General features: G+C 40.6%; 1 protein-coding gene across 2 annotated transcripts in view; it reads left to right on the plus strand.

Moving 5' to 3' along the window:
* The first annotated feature begins 5721 nt into the window (after positions 1 to 5721).
* Positions 5722 to 24141, plus strand: part of LOC124595750 (TBC1 domain family member 16) — a 94902-nt gene continuing 76482 nt past the window's right edge. For both annotated transcript variants that reach the window (XM_047134626.1, XM_047134627.1), the window contains exons 1-5: positions 5722 to 6051; positions 9909 to 10107; positions 11682 to 12184; positions 18107 to 18238; positions 19190 to 19406. In XM_047134626.1, coding sequence (XP_046990582.1) covers positions 5952 to 6051; positions 9909 to 10107; positions 11682 to 12184; positions 18107 to 18238; positions 19190 to 19406 — 1151 coding nt within the window. In that variant the 5' untranslated portion in view covers positions 5722 to 5951. The remainder of the gene's footprint in view (positions 6052 to 9908; positions 10108 to 11681; positions 12185 to 18106; positions 18239 to 19189; positions 19407 to 24141) is intronic.

Genomic DNA, 24141 nt, shown 5'->3' on the forward strand with positions numbered 1-24141 from the left:
TCCAGTCACACTTGACTGTGTGATGCACAGTCAGTTTTGGCATTTTTTCTAAGACAACTGAAAAACATCCAAGACGCCTGACAACCATGTTGAAGTGATTTCAGAGCGCAGATCTCTGCCTGATTCCAAAGAAGTTCTTCTTCGTCGCCCAAGAAATAAAGACCTTGGGACACCTAATGAATGGTGATAGAGTCCATTCCGATTGAGAGAAAATAAGAGCAGTCACTGATTTTCCTATTCATAGACACATTCACGATGTGGTAAGTTTTCCTGCAATGTTTTCGTACTACCAACGATTCATAAAGGACTTCTGTAAAAAGGAAAGTCCCTTGCAAGAACTACTGCAGCAGACAACAAATATTCCTGGAACAACTGTACAAGAAAGATCTTCCCTTGTCCTTAAGAAGACGCTGACACCTTCTCCATCGCTAGAGTTGCATTGTAAAAATGACGAGACACAGTTTCACAGTTCTAGTACAAATACACCAGAATTTGCTGAAAAGGTGATAGCTTATGCTTCCAGTGTACTCTCCAAGTCCAAGATGAACTACTTTACAACCAAGAAAGAATGGCTTGCAGTTGTTTGAACCATCAACAAGCTCCAGCCAAATTTATTTGGCAAACCACTCACTACTGTGACAAATCTTCATTCTGTATGCTGGATAACTACGCTGAAGGATGAGTCAGCACTGAGGCTTCTGGAGTGCAGCGTCACGGTGGTATACAAAAGCCGGCGTAAACGTAAGGACGTTAACTGCCTTTCAAGGAATTCTTTGGTGGAACACAGTGACATGGATGAAATGTCAGTCATCGCTGTATTAAACGACATTGCTGGTGAACAGAGGAAAGATCCAGCACTGCTGAACACCTTAGAAGTCTAGAAGAAGGAGGAGCCGACCAAGAGAGAGTTATAATTACGAAACAGGACATTGTGTAAGAAGAACTACGAGCCAATGGGGCGAAAATGATTGTTCGTCGCCCCATTTCATCTGCAGCCAGTTATCCTGGAGTATTTCCATGACACTTCAACATCTAGTCAACTGGTATTCGTGAAGACTCTAGACAGAATCAGACGCAGGTACCATTGGTTAGGCCTCCACCAAACAATCAGATACTATTCAAGGCACTGTAGGAGTGTCAGCGACAGAAACACATGACACACTCACCTCTGAGGCATCTGCTACCAGTCCTGTCGAGAGCACCGCCATTCCCATGAACCGAAATCTATCTCTTGGAGATGTTCCCGAAATCGACAAATGAGAGTCGATAGATAATAGTCTACACTGACTTCCGCATCCACTCTGCTGTCAACAAAGCTGTGCTAACTGCCAAAACCGCAGAATTTGCAAAGCTCCTGGCAGAAGACATCACTTTGAAGCATGGAGCACCTTTTATGATGACCTCTGAGCATTGAAATGTTTTCCAGTTGAGGCTAGCGTCAGAGGTAATCTCACGTTACTACCTCATCCACAGGATGTTAACTATCTTCCATCCACAGACGAACTGTCTCACAGAATGCAGCCAAACCAATCGAGGAAGCGCAGCTTAGTCCCATCGGCGAAGAATCGTTTTCCTTTACAATGACAAACAACATACTGGAGGAAGCTGCTATCGAATTGCCAATAGGATCTTGGCTGACCAAGGAACAACGTCTGCATCAATTTTCGGATGCTTCCAAGTCGGAGTGGAGAAAAGGCAGACTGTGTGGCCCAGGATAAAACACTGTATCGACACTGGGGATCATCCACCAATTAGCCAACGCTCATACAGAGTGTCGGCAGTTGAACGACCGATAATTCGAGCGGAAGTGGGGAAGTTGCTGCATGGTGACAAAATTGAACCTTTTGAGGGTTCTTGGTCCTCTCCTGTGGTGGCACATTGCATTTCTGCGTCGACTGCAGATGACAGAACAAAATCACAAAAAAAGATTGTTCCAATTGCCGCACATTGGTGACACACTAGACTGCTTGAAAAGAGGAAAGTATTTCTCGGCTATGTACATGCAAACAGGCGACAAGCAAATCAAGGTTAATGAGATTAACTAAGAAAAGACTGCCTTCATAACTATGACAATGTTGACACTACGATTTCTTTCGGTAAGTATTTGCGTAGCTCGAGTGTGGGATGGATGTTATCTCCGCAGAACCAGAGAGTGTACAGCTGGTGGGAAAGGCAATGGGGCTGTTGCTTCTTGACAGTCACCCAGAGAAGGTGCCGGCCTGTGGTAATTATGGAGCTGCAAGTGGTATCTATAATGTCATCAGTAGAGTGGAGATCTGAATGGTCATCTACCATAAGGTATCTCTTTACAGTTCATGAAGGTTGTAGCAAGTCACATTAACATCTGTGTGCCGAGATGCAGTGTGGTTATAAAAACAGCTGCCTTCTGAGAACATTCAGAGCAGTCCATTGTTCTGTTAGAAAGTATGAACAAGGAAGGTGAGCTGCTAAACTGACTTACAAGCAGCAGTTGTGGGGACGCTATTCAGCTCCCAGACTTGGCAAGGTTAATGTTGTCTCTAATGAGCTAAAGAAATGCTCAGTTTTTGAAAAGATGGTTGTAGCGTATGCTGTCTTAGCTGAGCCAGGAAGTGCTAAAGGTCAACTGACGCAAAGACTAACTGGTAAAAATCATTTTGTTTTGACTGCTAAGGAATTGTTCAATTTAAAAATAAAAAGGGTTTCAGGGTTGACAGTTTTTCTGAACCAGGTAATGGCAGATACTGGAAAGAAATTAACTTCCAATTTATTTTATTTTGGTATTCAGTTTCAAAAAGTGTGAATGCAACTTATATTTATGTGTTTCTAGCAAAATTTAGCTGTCAAACAAATCGATCAAACTTTAATTGTACGTTTTTCGTCACAATCGAGCCGCAACTTCAGTGAAAAAGTCCAGTAGCGCCACATAACACTCGACAGCGTCTGTGAGTTCAAAGTTGTGTTTGGACTATGTAACATTCCTTCGACCTTCGAACGAATTACAGATAACCTGCTTTGACACCTTAAATGCGCGATGATTCTTTGTCACCTGGATGACATTGTCGTTTTCTTAAAGACATTTGAAGAACATCTAAGATGCCTGACAACAATGCTAAAATGTGTCCAGACCATAGGCCTCCGCCTGAATCTGAAAAAGTGCCTCTTCATCGCCAAAGAAATAAAAATCTTGGGGTACCTAGTTAATAGCGACGGAGTCCATCTTTATCCAGAGAAAATAATAGGAGTCATAGATTTGTCCAGGCCCCCAGCACTTTCGTGATAGGAGAAGTTCTCTCGGATTGTGCTCAAACTACTCACAAAGGACTTCTGAACCAAGAATTACTGCAGCGGGACTACAAACATCTTTACTTGTGCTTAAGGAGATACTAACGTGTTATCCAGTTCTAGCATTGTATGATGAGACTGTTGAGACAGCCCTTCACATTGACACAAGTGCTTATGGTATAGGGACAGTTCTAGAACAACATCAGGAAGATGCTGAAAAGGTAATAGATTATGCCACCAGACTACTCTTCAAATCTGAGTGAACTGCTCTAAAACTGAGAAAGAATGCTTTCCAGCTGTTTGGGCCATAAAACAAGTTCTGGCCATGTTTATTTGGCAAACTATTCTCTGTTGCGAACGGTGGCTGACTAACCCGGAGCGTCCATTGGGTTGATTGATAAGATAGCACTGAGGCTTCAGAAGTATCACATCACAGTGAAATACAAAAGTGGTCGCAAACGCAAAGATGCCAATTGCCTTTCAAGGAATCTTTTGGCGGAACACAACAACGAAAGTAAAAAGTTAATCATCACTGGATTAAACGAGATTGCTGCTGAACAGAGGAAAGATCCAGTACTGCTGAAGGCCGTAGAAGCTTTGAAGAAGCTTTAATAAATGGACTATTGTAAAAGAAGAACTATATTTCAGTGGGGTGGAAATGGTGTTTTTTATCCCAACTCATCTGCGCCCAGTTGTCTTGAAGTTTTTCCACGTCGTTCCAACAACTAGTCACCTCGGATTCGTGAAGGGTCTACACAGATTCAGATGTAGATATCACTGGCGAGGGTTCCAGAGATTCCTTACACACTTTGTGAGCACTGTAAGGAACGCCAGTCACGGAAGTAAGTGCCACAATTACCTCTGGGGCATGTGATATCACAGGGTGCTAGATACGTGTCATCCACAGACAAATGATTCACAGAACCCTTTAACAAGACGTTGGTGGATATGTTCTCGACATATACTGCTGTAGAGAAGAAAGACTGGTAAACAATACAGCCCTTCATGACGTTCACATATAACAGCGAAGCAAGACGTTACATGCTTCAAACCACTTTTTCTGCATCACAGTCGTAAGCCCGAAATGACAACACTGTTCTCATTGCCGCTGGGCAATACTTGTGATGGCTACGTGAAACACCCCATCTACAGGATTAAAGAATCGGGACAGCTGGCTCGCATATGGTCCTTGGACACCCAGGAGAAGGACAGAGAGCACTATGATGCCAAGCACCAGCAAGTGAGGTAGAGCCCAAGAAATTGGAATGGTTCTTTACACCTGAGCACAGAGTGCGACTGTTGGTAAAGTTGAGACTGTTGGTAAAGTTACTAATACACTACTTTGGGTTGTATCCTACCCTTTGTCACTTATCAGACGCCACATACGAAGTCGAGTATTATCACTCTTCATCAAGAAGTCATCCGTGTACTCCACATGAAGCCTTACTACAATCCTGAGGCGCAGATCGACGACGGCAACTTTTCACGCAAGGAAACTGAAGGCTTACCCGATGATTGCAAAGCTTTCATGGAAGATGCCACCTTTAATGCTCATTGCAGTGAAGAGGACGTGGCAATAAGTATATGAGGATTCTCCAGTGCTGCAATACAGGAGGCCATTGACAAAATCTAGATCTGGAATTCTATAGTCGGCTCCAAAGAGACCTTCTGAAACAGCTGGTCGCTGTTCTTCAGGAGAGGGAGTAATGCTGCGAACTGCACTAAAGCTCATGTGGAGAGGCAATTGGCGTCGCGGCTGTCGTGCTGCGGGTCGCCGGTTCATATCCGATGGCCAACAAGTATTCGTTATTTAGTATTTATCATTTCTAGAAGATTGTCGAAAATCCTTATTTATGCATATTCTGGAATATTCGATATTTGTATAAATAGCAGGACACTCTGTCCAGGAAGCATTCTGTTCTGTCTGTACTTTGGTGTCCGTAATAAAAGTGCTTTGAATGTTAGGCTTGTACTTCATTAACAACCCTACTTTCGGATTTGGACTTCATTGTGGTTACAACGAGACAGTATTAAAAAGCATGGGAGAAATGCTACACCACCTGTTAGTGAAGAAAAGTTATTCAGTTCTCAGTTTAAATCCAACGTGATTGTCGTATTTTTCTATAGCCTTATTACGACGTTTAGGTATTAAGTGGAGTGGGTACTTCTTTTCCCTTCATTATGCAAAACAGTTTTTCTTTGCCAACTTTATCAAAGGCTTTTCCAAAGCAAAAAAATGTTCGATTAGCACTGAAAGAAAATAACAATGCTTAGCAACAAAAATTTCGAATTTACATTTTTACAGCATTTTTTGAAACTAATAATACTCTCGAACTACCATGATTATATCGATACTGACAACACTAATTGTCGTGGACTTTAAACTATCGATAAACAACAACGGTTAATCGAACGTAGTGCATTTAAAATATCGACCTTATACAAATATCGGTAGCGTTTGCTAGGAGGAGGAGGAGGAGAAGTTGTTTTGAATAATGAAGTGGCGTTGTGCGGTTGTAAATCCGCATGTCACAGTAGCGGCAAGTGATGCCGGAAGGATAATACGGATCTGAGTAGAGTACATGACCGGCGCTACATGACACGACGAATATCATGTTTATGCTATGTTGCGTTGCCGCACTTAGGCTACATGTCACTTTGTGGGTCATCTGTTGAATATCATCAAAATGCCCCTACCAAAAATACTAAAAAAGGCATCAAGCTACATATTGGGTACACAGACGGGGACTCCTCATCAGCCTTTCAACGACGGGGAAGTTGTTTTTTGTATGTAAAATTGCTGTATCTAATGTCTATTGTTTTTAAAGTTACTTAAGAATGTTCTATTTCATTTCCTAAATGAGACTCCTATTTTTATACGGAAACCGTCAAGAAATTTGCGTTGTGACAACCACTTGAGGTAACAGCTGTTCCTATCCTTAGAATGATAGTTTGCACCTATGTCATTTTAAGAATGCACTGTTGCTTTATCTGCCAGAAACAATGACACAGAACGCAGCTCTGTTGATTACGGTTGCAGTTATAGACATTTGTTACCCTAACACATTTAGCCACCTCTTTTATATCGTATTGATCATATTTTTGCGAGTTTAAGTACGGTAAATATTAAAGTAGATTATTGCAGCTTTACTCAAAGTAGTGCCTTTGCTACAGATCATGGTATATGTGTCTCCTATAGGCATTCTAGCCCCAACTGAAGTAAAACTGATTAATGCTGATGAAACCAACATTGTAGATTTTTACAGCAGTTTATTTCTTTTGAAGTGTTTGTTTGAGTATGAGTAGTTTATTTGCACAAGGATAACTTTACTGTGATAAAAGATTGTTCAGCTTAATACAAAGAAAAAAATTTAAGTCATGTTTGCATACATATGGATGCATATACACTTGTATGTAACAAGGAGAGAATAAGTGGTCACCTTATTTTTTCTTAAAAGGATCATCCTAGGGTTTCCTGTAAGTTATTTAGTACAACCTAAATCCAGATGGCTGGACAGAGCAGCTGCCTCCAGAGTCAGAGCCCAGTGTTTTAACAAATACACTACCTCATTCAGTTATACCTAACTGCAATTCTCTTACATTTTTATACATTCAGAACAAGGTAGACTAATGCCATGTAATAATCATACACTGTTCATTTATGATGAAAAAACATATAATTCTGTGCCAGGCATGGTTTTATTTTATCCATTATGTGTTCAGATCGTTAACCATCACGTTTTCCACCAGCATGTAGAAGATGCTTAACCGTTGAATATGAAACCAACTAACGAATAAGCATTGAAAAGTAGTGGATAAAGTAGAACTCCATTATCAGAATTGTGTTTTTTCATTCTAATTTACAGTCACAGGTCTCAAAATATAATCCATAATGGATGTTAATTAATTAACATTTTTAGTATCTCCACACTTACCTATGCACACTTGCAAATCACTCGGATTTTGACCAAATTACCTCATCACTGTTACATCTTTACACAGTGTAGATCCTTTCTCATAAACACACACAATGTATGAAATATTTCTCTTGGTATACTAAGATACTATTAGATACAGCTTAACACAAGAAGCAGAAGGTTGCGCTACTAGGACATTACTGTTCTTAGTCTGTAAATTGGATATATCATCTGCTTTGCTAATGCGTGACATATACTTGTTTTTATCATGCATATATAGTTCACCAAATTTGGTCTAATGCCTTTCAAGACTAATAATATTTGCAGTCAAGTATACTAATTAACTCAACCATGCCAGCCACTGCAAAGAAAGACACTGAAAGCAAACTACTTAAATTGTAATATTATCAACATCTGTCATGTGATCTTGTGCAGTTTGAAACAAATATCAGTGATTTCAAATGCAAAACAGTTGTTTGGGAGAAAATATATTTTTATTTGAATTTGAGCATTGTAGTATGAGTTATTGGTAAATAGTAAGCTTGACATGTAAGTGAGACAAGAATTTGTTCAATGATACCAATTTTTTTTACTGTTTCCAATTATTTTATTGTTGTTGTAGAATTCAATATTATGAAAAAAGGTCAGTTTAAAAACTGGTGTCAGTCCTTTGCAACTGGGCAAATGAAAAAAAAATCCAATATTTTACTTGACATGTAAGTGAGACAAGAATTTGTTCAATGATACCAATTTTTTTTACTGTTTCCAATTATTTTATTGTTGTTGTAGAATTCAATATTATGAAAAAAGGTCAGTTTAAAAACTGGTGTCAGTCCTTTGCAACTGGGCAAATGAAAAAAAAATCCAATATTTTACTGTGCTCAGATAGAACCAGAAGGAAGAAATTGCCTTGAAAATCTTTTAACTGAGATTCAGGCATTCTTGCAATGCACCATTATTCCCAGACATGCTAATCTTGTGATGCCCAAGGTCTTTGTTAGATTGGAAGATGATAGTTTGCTTATGAGTTTGGAAAATGTTATTGGAGGCTTCAGTTAATCCAAAGATGGAGGCTTTAGTTAATCCAAAGAAAAGGCATTCTGAAGCCCTGAGGAACTTGCAACAGTCTGGGATATATGTTCAATTGCCTAAGCTAAGAGAGAAGTACTACCAACAAAACAAAGACATTTACTCTCTCGGAACAAACTTTTAATATGTTACAAATTGTACTAAACTCTGTGATTACACACTGTTAGTAATAATAATAATAATAATTCATTCCAGGCACATCATGATCACATGTAAATGTTTGTTTATCTATTCATCCATGGATCATCTTACAGTGACATGGAATTAATCAGCATAATCAAATGCAAATAAATAGCTTGAAGATATATGTACACACAGAATACATGTGTAAGTAGGCTTTCATGAGAATAAGACAGGTGGTCATCAGTTGCCTTGATGGAAGAACCATCCTAGCATTTAGCTGAAATGATTTAGAAAAACACAAATTGGGACAGCCGGGCAGAGCAAGTATTATCCACCTGAATGTGAGATCAACCTTTGAGATTGTCTTTCAACTACACATATTCTGAGAAAGCAATCTGTAACAGTAAACAAAATCTTTCTACCAGCATGTCTTCACATTTCTCGCTCATTCACACGTCATGTTCTGCAAAAACTAACATGCAGGAGGGCATTGAGAGATGTGGAGTGAGTCATGTTATACATTTAACAGACTGAATTAGCCTTGGTGGCTGCTTCTGTAAAGTACTATGACAACAACGAATTATGACTTGCTAATCTACCCTGAAATGATGATTACTTCTAGTTTTCTTCATATAAGTGTATTAGGAAAATAAGAGCTATTTTGAAAAAAATCCATTTTCCCTTCTCTTGCACTACTCATCTGCTGTTTCTGTTTAATACTTAAACAAAGCACTTACTTTACACAGACTACTATTCACTGCCCACATACCGACAAATTCAAGATCTGTTTAACATTTAAAGTTAGGCAGAATTTACATCCCTCCATGCAAAATTGTGATACATCGTAGAAAGTGTTCTTTTACTTTCTTTTTTTATGTCTTGTGTTTTTCAAGTTTGTGTGTGATGTCTACCTGCACCATGTTACACACTTTGATACCAGAATGTAAGATTCTGTTACAAAAACAGATATTGTTGTAATGAATTACAAGCTGTCTCAAACTCTAAGACAAGCAGTAATTCGTATTCATTGCACCATTCTGTAATTTCATTCACAACTTCCAAATGATCCATTGTGTTGTACCTACTTCTAAAGGCAGCTTGTTGCTGTGCAAAATTAAAGCAAAGTATATGGGCCTGACTCTTGATTTGGTATGTGGTTTTACCACCTTATATGCAGTCAACTGTTTATAATATTTTCCCTCTATTGATATACCCAATCAGTGCATTAATGTTGTTTTTCTCTAGGGCTTTTGACAAACTGACACAATTTTTTAATGTAATTAGTTCTATTTATCTCTGTTATGTCTTTGGATGCTCTGGTACTTCTGAAATTTGCTAACATACATTGATCTTGTTTGATACTTCAGTTTTTTATTTAGTCAGTTGTGATTTCATTTTAGAAATAGTCATTTCTTCTACAGTGTTAGTTGTCATAGTCATGTGATCCACATGGAAAGAAGTGAACTCATTCCAGTCATTTCTGATCACAGTGTATAAAATTATTATTGTTTCCAGGTAAGAACAATGTTTGTGTGCATCCACCAGCACTTCTCAGACAGGACTGTGATGTTGTTCATCATCCTGGGTACTTGACTATAACTTGCCAGGTGACGCCAGACAGAACCAGAACAACACTCAGTCTAACATGGATACCAAATACAACACTGAGGAAAAATCCATGGGCTATTGAAAGACAGGAATCTCACATACACCGGTAATTACATGTGTCATAAAATCAATTAATGAAATAAATTATTAAAACACTAAAGATTATTTTAAAACTAATGTCTTACCTTTAAATGTGAAAACCAACTGCCATCCACTTCGTGTGGTTCTCCTCAAGTCAGTGTGCTACCTTCCTAGATGTTGATCTCCTCCTCTCCTACTTTTCCATCCACACCTCTGTCCACACTAAATCCACCAACCACCAACAGTAACTACATTTCAACAGCTATCATCCCTTTCACACCAAAAATCTGTTCCTTACAATCTGGCCATCCGGGGACAGCATATCTGCAGTGACAAAAACCCCCTTGCTCAATATGCTGAGGGTGTCAACAAGGTCTTCACGGACAGGCACTATCTCCTCGACCTAGTCTGCAAACAGATCTCCCATGCCATCACCCCTCACACCCCCAGTCCTCCCACCATCCCCAAAAATCAACCACAAGGGAGTGTCCCCTTCATCATCCAATACCACCCTGGACTGGACCACATCCTTCGCCAGGTCTGTAATTACCAATCATCATGCCCTGAAATGTGGACATCCTACTGAGATACTTCCAACAACTCCTAAAGTGGTGTTGCATTGCCCACCCAGCCTCAACATCATCTTAGTTTATCCCTATGCCACTCTCAATGCCAACCCCATGCCACAAGGATCATATCCCTGTGGCAGACCCAGGTGCAAGACCTGCCCACCCACCCAGCACTTTCTATTCCAGTCCTATCACAGGCTTTCCCTACCCCATCAGGGACTGGGCCACCTGTGAAAGCAGCCATGTCATTTACCAGCTCTGCTGCAATCATTTTGCAGCTTTTTATATTGGTATGACTACCAACCAGGATGAATGGCACTGCCAAACTGTGGCAAAGAGCAAAGTAGACCACCTTGTGGCACAACATGCTGTTGGACATAACATGCTTGATGTCAATGACTGCTTCACTACCCGAACATCTGGATCTTCCCCTCCACCACCACCACCAATACACTACTGTCCCTTCGCCATCCCCTCCAGATCGCTGTCTGCTCCCACATGATAGTTGCATTCCAGCCTGAGATGCCAGAGTTGACGGTAGTGTGTGTGTGATGTGTGCTTGCTTCTGTGTGTGAATGGTGTATGTCTCTGTTTTACTGGTGAAGGCTGTGACTGAAAGCTTTATGTAAGTGTCTTTTAATTGTACCTGTCTGCAACTTGATGTGTCTTCTAAGTAGCAATATGTCTTTTCTTGTTTTGTTTACATATAGGTTAGTATTGAAAATGAGTTTGGTATGATAATTGGATTGGCCTCACAATATACATCTTTATATGTTTTCATAAGTCACTTGGAATCAACACTTGTGAATTACATGTACTGTAATGATCAGATGCTTGATAGACCAGTCACGATCATATGCATTGTCACTCAGGCAGAGGTTGACAGGGTTGTGTTCTCAAAACGAGCCGTTGGCACATGATGTTCTTACTCAGTTATGTGCCACCGACCAGTTGTTAACTGCTTCTGCATTTCTGTTTTAGTTGCTATTCTGATTCCAGGCTAGATGTAAACATCTGCATTTCTTTACAGTGGTGACAATGACCACGATGGAGGCAGCCTCTCAAGCAGAAGCTCAAATCCTAAAGATGACACAAATGATGAGTATCCGAGTATTAGTCCCATTCCGGAGAACTACAGGAAGAGTTCGGCTGAAAGCATTGAATCTCAGTATAGTGCATCTGACGGAAGCTTGCAGCCGGCAGTTCAGGAAAGTGCTTCTCAGAAATCCGATCAGTACAGTAAGAATTTGTCTTCCTCAAACTCGGAGCGAGATAGTTCGCATAACAGTTTAAATATGGAAATTCAGAACTGTGCAAAGGAGGAGAATGTAAACAGCATAACTGTACAGCACTGCGAGGAAGCAGTGCCATCAGATAACACGGAAGTGGAGCACACAGTGCGGCCACATTTGCTTCCCTGCGAGAAAGAAGGTGACGAATCTCAGGAGAAGGACGCCCAGCCCAGCCCTTCCCTGTCACAGGCTTCCAGCTGCAGCCTGGCGGTGCCCCTCTCCTTCCTGGGCGGAACTTCAGGTATGTTTATCGGTGATGGAATCAGTGGCCATTACAGTAATCAGCTGGTTTGAAGTTCCAGTTTTGTAAATTACTAGCTGACAAACCCAGCAATGCCTGGGTATTCATTTTGCTAATTCTCTATTAGAAACTAAAACAAAAAAATAACTGTGTTTGTGATGTAATATAGAGAAAATTTCATGTGCGTGTGTTTGTAAAAATACCTTTGATATTATGAAACTGTCATACAAAGAAATTCATATAATGTACAGATGTACACTGATCATTCAGAACATTATGACCACTAACCTCCTATCAATATAAATCCATCCAGGCGATAGCAGCATCACCTGGCGAGGAATGTCTACTAGTCAGATACACACACAGTGCATGTGGTATAAGTGAGCGTGCTGTCCAAGTGTTGAATGGGGAAGGTGTGTGATCTATCTGAATTTGACCAATGGCATATTGTGATGGGCTGGAGGTTCGGCACGAGCATTTCGCAAACTGTTCAACTGGTTGGGTGTTCGAGGAGTGCTGTGGTGAGTGTCTTCAACACGTGGCGAAACCAAGGTGAAACCACGTCCACACCTCATTACGCGTGTCAGACGCCATAGGCGGGGCAGACTGGTAAAATTGGACAGGCAGCGAACTGTGGTGGAACAAACATTAGGTTTTAATACTGGGCAGAGTACAAGTGTGTCGGAACACACAGTTCTCTGAACACTCCTAACCATGGGCCTCCACAGCCGACGACCCATGCATGTGCCAGTGTTAACATGACATCAGCAACTGCAACAGAAATGGGCACAAGACCATTGGCACTCCCATGTTGGCAAAGCGTTGCATGGTCTGACGAATCACCTGAAGTGCGTGATGGAGACAAGCTGGTATCAGCTCCATTATGCTCTGGGGAACATACATGTGGCCATCCATGGGTCCAGTGGAGCTCGTGCAAGGCACAATGGCCAAAGAGTATTGTACACTGGTTGCAGACCATGTATACCCCTTCATGGCGATCATGTTTCCCGACAGCAGTCGCATTTTTCAGTAGGATAATGCACCATGTCACAAGGCCAGGAGAGTGATGGAGTGGTTCGAGGAACACAGTGACATGTTCCAGTTGATGCGCTGGCCCCCCAACTCATCAGATCTGAACCCGATTGAACACATCTGGGATGTGATTAAACGTGGCGTCAGAAGTCATCTCCCCCCCCCCCCCACCACTGGTATTTATGCCAGTTAAGTGATTTGTTTGCAGATGTGATGGCAACTCCCTCCAGTGACATGAAGGCCTCATTGCTTCCATGCCACGACACATCACTACTGTTATCCATGCCATAGGTGGACATACTGGCTGTTAGGTAGGTGGTTATATGTTCTGGTTGATCAGTGTGTAAGTATAGTATCCTGGACAGTTTCTGGATCCTGGGCAGAGCTGCTTCATGTGTCTACAATGTGATTTTGTAAACATCTCTATGGTAGTGCCTCTTCATAGCTATATAGGCAGCTATTGCTTTAGCCTCAGTAAAGAATAAATGTATTGAAACTTTGTGCATGATGCACAATTTTTCACGCGCCTCAGAGTTTATGATGTATCTATGAAACGTTAGGTGCCATGTATAATTTTGTAGGTGCATTTAGCAGCGTATGTATATACTGTCTGTGAAATTTATTGCAGCATGGAAGTAATAAATTTAAACATTGCACATGATGTGGCTGTTTTTCACACGTCTCTTTCTTTATGCTGTCATAGCTCCTGAACTGTGACAGATAGGTGGTTCTTACTTCCACAGTGATTAGTTTGAGGAGTTTTTACTATTTTAGATAGGCTAGAGAGCCAACTAAATATACAGTCTATTCTTTATTCAATGTTTTAAAATGACGGCATCCGCACAATTCAAAGAGGAATTTTGAAATCTCCTGTCCACTCTATTTTTACCAAATTTTTCATTTGTATGATTATTTTTTACATAAGTTTCTGGTCTTCATCTGTTTTTTGAAGTAACTACATCAAAAACAATTCAAAGAAATACAAACAGACTGTTGTGCCTTGCCCACTCGTCTAATATAGGGTGCCTAGAAACCCTTCTTTCTCGGATCGCTAGACAACAATTCAAGCAAATTCTATGAACAGATTTTTATTACAGTAAGATAAATGACAATCCCAAACTTTGAGAAATTTACACTGGTATGTCGCAAGCAAAGGGCGACATAAAACATAAGCAATCTCTTCAGTGTATACAACTCCAACACAAGTCCAGTAATACTGTTCATAAGTCACTGCTGTAGAGTTCGTAAGTTGGCTAGACTTCAGCCGTAGATGGTGCTACCATCTCATTGTCATCCTAGAGAGGGGTTGGTCAGCGTACTTCTGCTGACGCCATCTCACAGCCTTCTCTGCTCTTATGACCCCACCAGACATGCCGGCACTAGACTTTACACCGGAACACCAAAACCAGTTTTATAGATTTTAAAGAAACTTTCCATTATTGAGCAAAATTAACTGTGGGCAATAATGATGAAGGTGATTACCAATCACATCTCATAAAGGTCTATCAAAAACTTATAATTGTGAAACATAAAGTAGTAATGAACATTGGAGAGAAGAGGACAAATGATATAAAAATCAGTCAAGCAGTGAGATGAGAATGCTTGCTTGCACCAAATACCAGAAAGTGAAGATGCCTTCCAGTTAGCAGTATGTCAGTTAAACTAGATGTGTGCTGAGTACAGTCTTAAAATTTGTTGACGTAAGACTAATGTTATGGCATTTGTAGATAAATAACCAGTGCAGCTGAAAGTAGTAATTAATAATGAACTACCTGGACAATTTCTGGAACAATAAACAGAACGCTTAACTTCAAAATCCAAAAGGATACAAAAATAAATTTTATTAAACTGTTATATGGAAGCTAAACTCGTATAAATAAAAAGAGAGAGAACATCAAAATACAAGCAGCAGAGACAAGAAGAGTGAAAGGTTGTGCAGAAGAGAAAATTCAATAATGAATGAAGATGTTTGATGTGTACATGCTATTATTGAGGAAATAACTGGATAAAAAGAGAGGTGGGCCCAAATATGGACAGAATGAAAGGTGGAAGACTACTCAGGAAAATCCTGAAAGGAAGGACACTCACACATCAACCAAGGAAACAATGAGCATAAACTTTGTGGTGAAGGAAAAGGCAGAGGCATAACTCTATGTCTTAAGATGACTACGAAGATGTCAAAACAGAGGTGATTTGGCAAAGCAAACACAGAGGGGACACTTATGTGTCAGTCAGTCCAACATTAATCTCTTCTTGACAGGAAATTTTCTTTTCTCTCAAAAATATGTATTATAGCTTGGAGTTTGTAAATCAGTGTTACATCTTATATTCCTCTTTAATCCCCTGAAAAATCCTGTTGAGAATGAAAGTGAGAAATAATTATTGATAATGGTTGTGACAGAGGAGGAACATTTATTTCCCAGTTGCCTGAACAAGAACATCTGGCACAGAACTGAGCTGACTTATTGACAGAGTTAAATAGATGAATGGATCTCTGGCTTCAAAATCTCTTTTTCCAAGAAAATCTATCAGGGGATAAAAGAAAGGAAGGGGCTTTATGCAAGCCTTTGTTAGAAGACACAGGGTGTGTGGCTAACAAATAATACATAAACAGGAACACAACTATAAACATAGCAGATAATCATAGAGATTTTTATTTTATGATGATTAATTTTGTGCAACCATGCTAGTCCCTGTCCCATACATCCTTCCACAACCACCTATTCCATTCAGGTGAGAGGTGTCATCCACCCCATCAGAGGCAAGGCTACCTGTGAAATCTACAAACTAAGCTGCAGGTAGTGTGCTGTTTTCTACTTGGGCATGACAACCAATAAACTGTCAGTCCGCATGAATGGCCACTGACAGACTGTGGCCAAGAGACAGCCAGACCACCCAATTGCTGAACATGCTGCTCATCACAAAGTGCTTCAGTCGAATGACTGCCTCATAGCTTGTACCATCTGTATACTTCCCACCAACACCAGGTTTTCTAAATTGCGCAGGTGGGAACTCATCCTGCAATGTATCCTCCTCCTCCTCCTCCTCTCTCTCTCTCTCTCTCTCTCTCTCTCTCTCTCTCTCTCTCCCTCCCTCCTTTTTTTTTTTTTTATTTGATCATCAGTCTTCTGACTGGTTTGATGCGGCCCGCTGCAAATTCCTCTGCTGTGTCAACCTCTTCATCTCAGAATAGCACTTTCGACCTATGTCCTCAATTATTTGCTGGATGTATTCCAATCTCTGTCTTTCTCTACAGTTTTTACCTTTCATAGCTCCCTCTAGTATCCTATCTCCTGTCCCTTCTCCTTGTCAGTGTTTTCCACATATTCCTTTCCTCTTTCATTCTGCGCAGAACCTCCTCATTCTTCACCTTATCAGCCCACCTAACTTTCAACATTCTTATATCGCACCACATCTCAAATGCTTCGATTCTCTAGCACACCGGACTCGCATTTGGGAGGATGACGGTTCAATCCCACGTCCGGCCATCCTGATTAAGGTTTCTGTTATTTCCCTAAATCGCTTCAGGCAAAATGCAGGATGGTTCCTCTGAAAGGGCACGGCCGACTTCCTTCCCCATCCTTCCCTAATCCGATGAGACAGATGATCTTGCTGTTTGGTCTCTTCCTCCAAACAACCCAACCCAACCCTTTTATTCTCTTCTGTTCCAGTTTTCCCACAGTCCATGTTTCACTGCCATACAATGCTGTGCTCCAAACGTACATTCTCAGAAATTTCTTCCTCTAATTAAGGTTGATACAAGTAGACTTCTTTTGACCAGGAATGGCCTTTTTGACACTGCTAGTTTGCTTTTGATGTCCTCCTTGCTCCGTCCATAATTGGTTATCTTGCTGCCTAGGTAGCAGAATTCCTTGACTTCATCTACTTCAAGACCATCAGTCCCAGTGTTAAGTTTCTTGCTGTTCTTATTTCTGTGACTTCTCGTTACTTTCAACTTTCTTCAATTTACTCTCAGTCCATATTTTGCACTCATTAGACTGTTCATTCCATTCAGCAGTTCATGTAATTCCGCTTCATTTTCACTCATGATAGTAATGTCGTCAGTGAATCATATCATTGATATCCTTTCACCTTGAATTTTAATTCCACTTCTGAAACTTTCTTTTATTTCCATCATTGTTTCTTCAGTGTACAGGTTGAACAGGAGAGGCGAAAGACTACATCCCTGTTTTACACCCTTTTTAATCTGAGTACTTTGTTCTTGGTCGTCCACTCTTTATTTTTCCCTGTTGGCTCTTGTACATATTGTATATTACCCATCTGTCCCTATGCCTTACCCCTGTATCCTATGTTCCCATAACCCCTTGGCCTCAACCTTCGCTAGCACCTGTCCTTCACCCACGTATCCCCTATCCTGCTCCCACTCCAATTTTACACAGCCTTCTATTTCACCAATGCACCCATTAGTCTTTTTTCTCCCTTCCATATTTCTCTTCTTCCCTGCTTCCCTCCCCCACATCCTTGCATGCTCCCACGTACTCTGGTATCCCTCCTCCTCCTCACCACAGTCTCCTCCTTACCCCCAACAACAGTGGATTGCTTCTCCCATCAGGTGCAGTAGCTGTATGCAGTCCTGCCTCAGAGGCCAGACTGTGTGTGTGTGTGTGTGTGTGTGTGTGTGTGTGTGTGTGTGTGTGTGTGTGTGTGTGTGTTATATACTTTAGAAGAAGGGCTTTTGGCAGAAAGCTTTTGGTGTACCAGTCTGCGACTCAGCATCTCCTCTATATGGTGGGTAATGATCTATACTTTTCTTGATATTGTCATTACTCCACCCTGGATTTTCCATTGTTTGATTTCATTACTGGCCCTGATACATGGATTGTTTGTAGATTGCAATCATACACAATGTAACAATTATTTGGTTTCCAGATGATATTCCTACTTGGATGAGTTCACCTGAGCTGCTGGCTCTGCGTCACAATCTCAACTTTCCTGAGAGCCAGACTGCATCTCCAGTTGTTCGCAGGACACACAAATGTCGTCGCTTTTCTGTCGATCTAAGTAAGTTGCTATTACAAACTTTTCAGTACTTAGTGTTGTGCAGCTCTAAGATATCGAAGAAAAGACATTTGTAAATGTTTGTTTTATGTAAGTTGATAGCAGATTTGGTGTTAAATATTTAAAAAGTCTTTTCTTCAATAAGTTTCTATTGCTTTACATGTACTTAAATACTACAGCACTGTTCAGTCCCTGGCGTCATCTTTGTTTAACTTCGCCTTCACAACACGTGGGTCCCACTCATTCTGGGGTTCTGGGGTCAGTGGTTTTCCCTTCCTTTTAACCTTTCCCAACTTCTCTCTCTCTCCCTCCCTCTCCCTCCCCCCCTCCCCCCCTCCCCCCCCCCTCCCCCCCTCCCCCCCTCCCACTGAGGAAGCAATTATTAATTCCGAAAGCTAGGTATTGTGTTAAGTTTTACTTATATATGTATCTGTCATCAGTACTACACATTTCACTCCTGAAGGTAAGTAATGGCCACCATTAATTTCGTTGATTGAATTTTCCTTTGATACAGATTATATGAGCTCATTCTTTGAGGAAACCCCTTCAGTTTTGACTGAAATTGTCATAAATATTAGGTCCTGAAAAAGGCAGCTTGTTCATATCATTTGGCCTCATTGCATTGTTCCCCAAATTTTGCAGTACAACCCTAGTAATGGGTACTCTTGAAACTGCAGTGATTGGTGTTATTTCCTAAGTGGTACCTGAATCCTATGCACATTACAAGGGAAGAAAAGGTGCTATCGAATCAAATAAACATCTTTTCCACATCATTCTCCATCAGTTACTTGAAAACTATAGAAAAGGAATGTAAATTTTAACATTCATTTTTGTACATTGTGGTTGACCAGGTAAATTTATTCAGTAATTTTTTGGTTTGTATTCTTTATCTTTGTTTTGTATTTATAAGCTTTGCAGCATGTGTAATAAAATATTTATCCTTCTTCATTCTAGGCCAGATGCGTTCACTGCGGTTGTTCTTCAATGATACAGAATGTACCTGTGGCCAGTTGGTAGTTGCTTCACGTGAAAGCCAGTATAAAATTCTTCACTTCCACCATGGTGGCTTGGATAGGCTGGCTAAAGTTTTACAAGAGTGGAGCTTCCTTCTTCATGCTGACCTGCCATCAGCAGAAGACTCACTACCATACAGACATTTCATGGTTTCCAGGTGCATTTTACATGTAATTGAATGACAGTTCCTTAATAGTGTGTTTGTTGCTTATTCGTATCTATCCCACATCAGCATTGTTATAAACTTGCTTCTTATTCATAATACTGATAACTGTTGCATGCATTTTTTTTAATCTGAACTTTATTTTCTGTTTTTGACGTATACTCAATTATCAGCTATGAACTAAGCATTTATTAAGCATACAGTAATTTCCATTGTCAGCTCCTAATGTAATATCTATCAAAAAATCGTATTAAGTTCTTATCATATGTAAAACCAACAAATGGATTCAAACTTTCCACCCAGTTTTTAAAGAAACAAGCGCAAAGTAAACATTTTAAATCCCACATTTAAAAGTGTAGTAACATGTGGCATGTGATTATATTATCATACCAGTGTTTGATTGTCCCCCCCCCCCCCCACACACACACACACACAACACTTGCAAATGATAGGTATGGAAACACGGATGAGGGAAGAGATCAGCCTGAAATCCAAATGTGAATTCAAGGTGGATACCAGCACCTGTAACATGGCACTGACAGTTTCTTTCCAGGACAAGGATGACTGGAAGGCAGCTAAACATATCTTAAGTGCCCATGTCATCTCTGAAGAACTGTGGGCCAAACCCAAGTGAAGGGGATGGTAGAAGCCATCATCAAAGGGCTCCCAGAGACGGTGGACACCACTGCATAAAAAGTTCAACCAGAAGACATCACCTGTGTGGCTATTTGTGGGGTTGTGGTGGTATAAGGTCAAGTACTGCAAAAGAAATCCTGTTTGTGAAAATGTGCAGAAACCCGCACCCATGGGCATGCAAATGTGAAACAATGGGAATGCAAATGTGAAACAACGGTACTGCCACTGGGCACAAACTGTGGCACTAAGTGTGTGGTGAGCCGGAAAGTACAAATCTGACGTGGAGATCCACCAGGACCAGCTGAAAATAGGGGCACAGAAGTCGGGGGTGTTGACAAACAGCCGACACATCAAGAAGAAGCCAACAGCACAGCAACAGCTGGCTGCTAGGGGCACAGCGAGCAGCATAAGCCACCCCCGGCCGGCAGCAGTCATAGTGGTGCACGGCTCTCCCCCCCCCCCCCCCTCCCCCCCCTTCCCAGTGAGAGTGGGGGTAGCACACTGCCTGCCACAAGCTGCCAGTCATTCCATAATGGCCACAGGAGGGGGACCAGACGTGCAGCACATCGTGACAACTGCAGCTGACTGAGAAAAAAAAGTGATTCCGTGCCCTGGCTGTGTACTGGAGCAGATAGTACAAGACATCATGCGGACATTAGCTGACAAACTAGGTGAGCTGGAGCAAGCAGTGGTGGACTTCGCAATAAATCTAGCATGTTTGCCCACAAATATATGTAGGAAACACCACTAAAATTCTAGAACATACCAAAAAGCACCAGTTGGCTGGAGGAAATCTCTCTTAGACAATAGCCCCAGTACACTCAAGCGCTTATAGTTTAATCACCAAATATTTAGTGATCAGCCTCAGCATCAAATTTTAGAATACTGCTCCAGTGTATGGAGTTCTTATAAGTTACCTTGACAGAAGCTTTCTTATGTAATATAGAATATAAATCAACAAAATTTACAAACAGACATCTCTGGCATGATGAAATATCAGTGACAGCCCTTAAATGACAACTAAAGCCCTGAAGTGGCTGTGGTTTCAGAATGTAAATTGGCCAAGTGAAAATTCAATTCAGAGGGCAGTAGACAAACTTTATTATTAAGTTTACCATTGATTTCACTATCTCAGTTTTACCGTTTTACCAAGAAGCCACTGTGTATACCTTGAAATTTATAACAGGATGCTCAAGCAACTTAATGGGGAATCTTTGTAAGGAAGCAATGTTACTCTTGCGAAACGATATTCAGTATTACGAGAACCAGTATTTGTGGAAGTCTTTGCATCAGTTCTACTGCAGTCTTTGTACATCCCATTTTGGGATGCTAATAGGATAATTGAGATTAGGGCACACAGTGAGACATAGAGTGAGTCTTTTTTCCTCACTCATTACACAAATGGAATAGGACAAAAAATCTCTTGTATTGGTAGAAAGGATCATTTGCCATGCATTGCATAGTGACTCCAGAAGTATGAAGAATATTTAAAACATATGGGCCCTCTGGTCATAAAAAATTATGCCAGGTTTTTCTGTAAAGTAATGTGATGCATTGTTTTTTTGTTTTGAATTGCTCGGATAGGTTCAACAACCCCCCATTAACCAAGGACCTTGTCGTCGGTGGTGTGGCTTGCTTACCTCAGTGATACAGATAGCCATACAGTAGGTATAACCACAATGAAGGGGTATCTGTTGAGAGGCCAGGCAAATGAGTGGATCCTGAAGAGAGGCAGCAGCCTTTTCAGTAGTTGCAATGGCATTAGTGTGGTTGATTGACTGATCTGGCCTTGCAACATCAACCAAAACATCCTTGCTGTGCTGTGGTACTGTAAATGGCAGAAAGCAAGGGAAAACTACAGCCGTAATTTTTCCTGAGAACATGCAGCTCTACTGTATGGTTAAATGATGATGGCGTCTTCTTGGGTAAAATATTCGAGAGGTAAAATAGTCTCCCATTTGGATATTTGGGTGGGGACTACTCAGGAGGGTGTCATCATCAGGAGAAACAAAACTGCCATTCTATGGATCAGAGTGGGGAATGTTCGATTCCTTTATTGGGTAGGCAGGTTAGAAAATTTAAAAACAGAAATTGATAGATTGAAGTTATATATAGTGGTAATTAGTGAAGTTCAGTAGCAGGAGGAACAGGACTCCTGGTCAGGTGAACACAATCAAATAGGGGTAATGCAGGAGTAGGTTTGATAATGAATGAGAGTTACCATGGACAGCACAGTGAACACATTATCATGGCCAAGAAAGACACTGAACCCACACCTACCCCAGTAGTATAAGTTTATGTGCCGACTAGCTCTGCAGATGATGAGAAGATTGAAGAAATACATGATGAGATAAAAGAAATTATTCACATAGTTAAAGGAGATGAAATTTTAATCATGGTGGTGGACTGGGATTTGATAGTAGTAAAATGAAGAGAAGAGAAAATAGTAGGTGAATATGGACTGGGGGAAAGGAATGAAAGAGGAAGCCACCTGGTAGAATTTTGCACAGAGCATAATTTAATCATCACTAACGCTTGGTGTAAGAATCATAAAAGAAAGTTGTATACATGGAAGAGACCTGGAGACAATGGAACGTTACAGATTAAATATATAATGGTGAGACAGTGATTTAGGGACCAGATGTTAAATTTCTAGGTGCAAGTGTGGACTCTGACCACAATTTATTGGTCATAAAGAAATTGGAAAAAGGTAGGAATTTAAGGAGATGAGGCCTTAAGTTGAAAGAACCAGATGATGTTGGGAGCTTCAGAGGGAGCATTATACAACGGTTGACTAGAACAGGGGAAAGGAATGCAGTAGATGATGAATGGGTAGCATTAAGAGATGAAATAGTGAAGGCAGCAGATGATCAAATAGGTAAAAAGACAAGGCCTAGTAGGAAGCCTTGGATAACACCAGAGATATTGAATTTAATTGATGAAAGGAGAAAATTTAAAAATGAAGCAAAGGGAATAAAAATATTTAAAAAATGGGATTGACAGGAAGTGCAAAACTGCTAAGCAGGAATGGCTGGAGGATAAATGTGAAGATTTAGAATCATATTTCACCAGGTAAAGTTAGATACCACCTACAGGAAAATTGAAGAGGCCTTTGGGGAAATGCGAAGGAGCTGTATGAATATCAAGAGCTCAGGTGGTAAACCAGTCCTAAGCAAAGAAGGGAAAGCTGAAAGGTGGAAGGAGTTTATGGAGGGTCTATATAAGGGAAATAAACTTCAAAGCAATATTATAGAAAGGGAAGTGGACGTAGATAAAGATGAGATGGGAGATGTGATACTGTGAGGAGAATTTGACAAAGCACTGAAAGATCCAAGTCAAAACAAGACCTTGGGAGTAGACGATATTTTGCCAAAACTACTGATAGCCTTGGGAGAGCCAGCCAAGACAAACCTCTTCCATCTGGTGAGCAAGACGTATGAGAAGGCAAAATACCCTCAGACTTCAAGAAGAATATAATAATTCCAATTCCAAAGAAAGTAGTTACTAATAGGTGTGAACTGAACTGTCAGTTTAATAAGTCACAGTTGTAAAATACTAAAACAAATTCTTTGTAGAAGAATGGAAGAACTGGTAGAAGCAGACCTTGGGGAAGATCAGTTTGGATTCTGGAGAAATGTGGATCAGGTGAGGCAATACTGACCGTACGACTTACCTGAGAAGATAGGGTAAGGAAAGGCAAACCTACATTTATAGCATTTGTGGACTTAGAGAAAGCTTTTGACAATGTTGACTCTTTGAAATTTTGAAGGTAGCAGGGCTAAATGCTGTTTACAACTTGTCCATAAACCAGATGGTAGTTATAAGAGTCGACGGGCATGAAAGGGAAACATCGGTTGAGAAAGGAGTGAGACAGAGTTGCAGACTGTCCCTGATGCTATTCAATATGTGCACTGAACAAGCAGTAAAGGACACCAAAGAAAAATTTGGAGTAGGAATTAAAGTTCAGGGAGAAGAAATAAAAGAACTTTGAAGTATACTGATGACATTTTAATTCTGTCAGAGACAGCAAAGGACTTGGAAGAGGAGTTGAATGGAATGGACAGTGTTTTGAAAGGAGGATGTAAGATGAACA

This window comes from Schistocerca americana, chromosome 2, assembly GCF_021461395.2.
Source record: "Schistocerca americana isolate TAMUIC-IGC-003095 chromosome 2, iqSchAmer2.1, whole genome shotgun sequence".
NCBI lineage: Eukaryota > Metazoa > Arthropoda > Insecta > Orthoptera > Acrididae > Schistocerca > Schistocerca americana.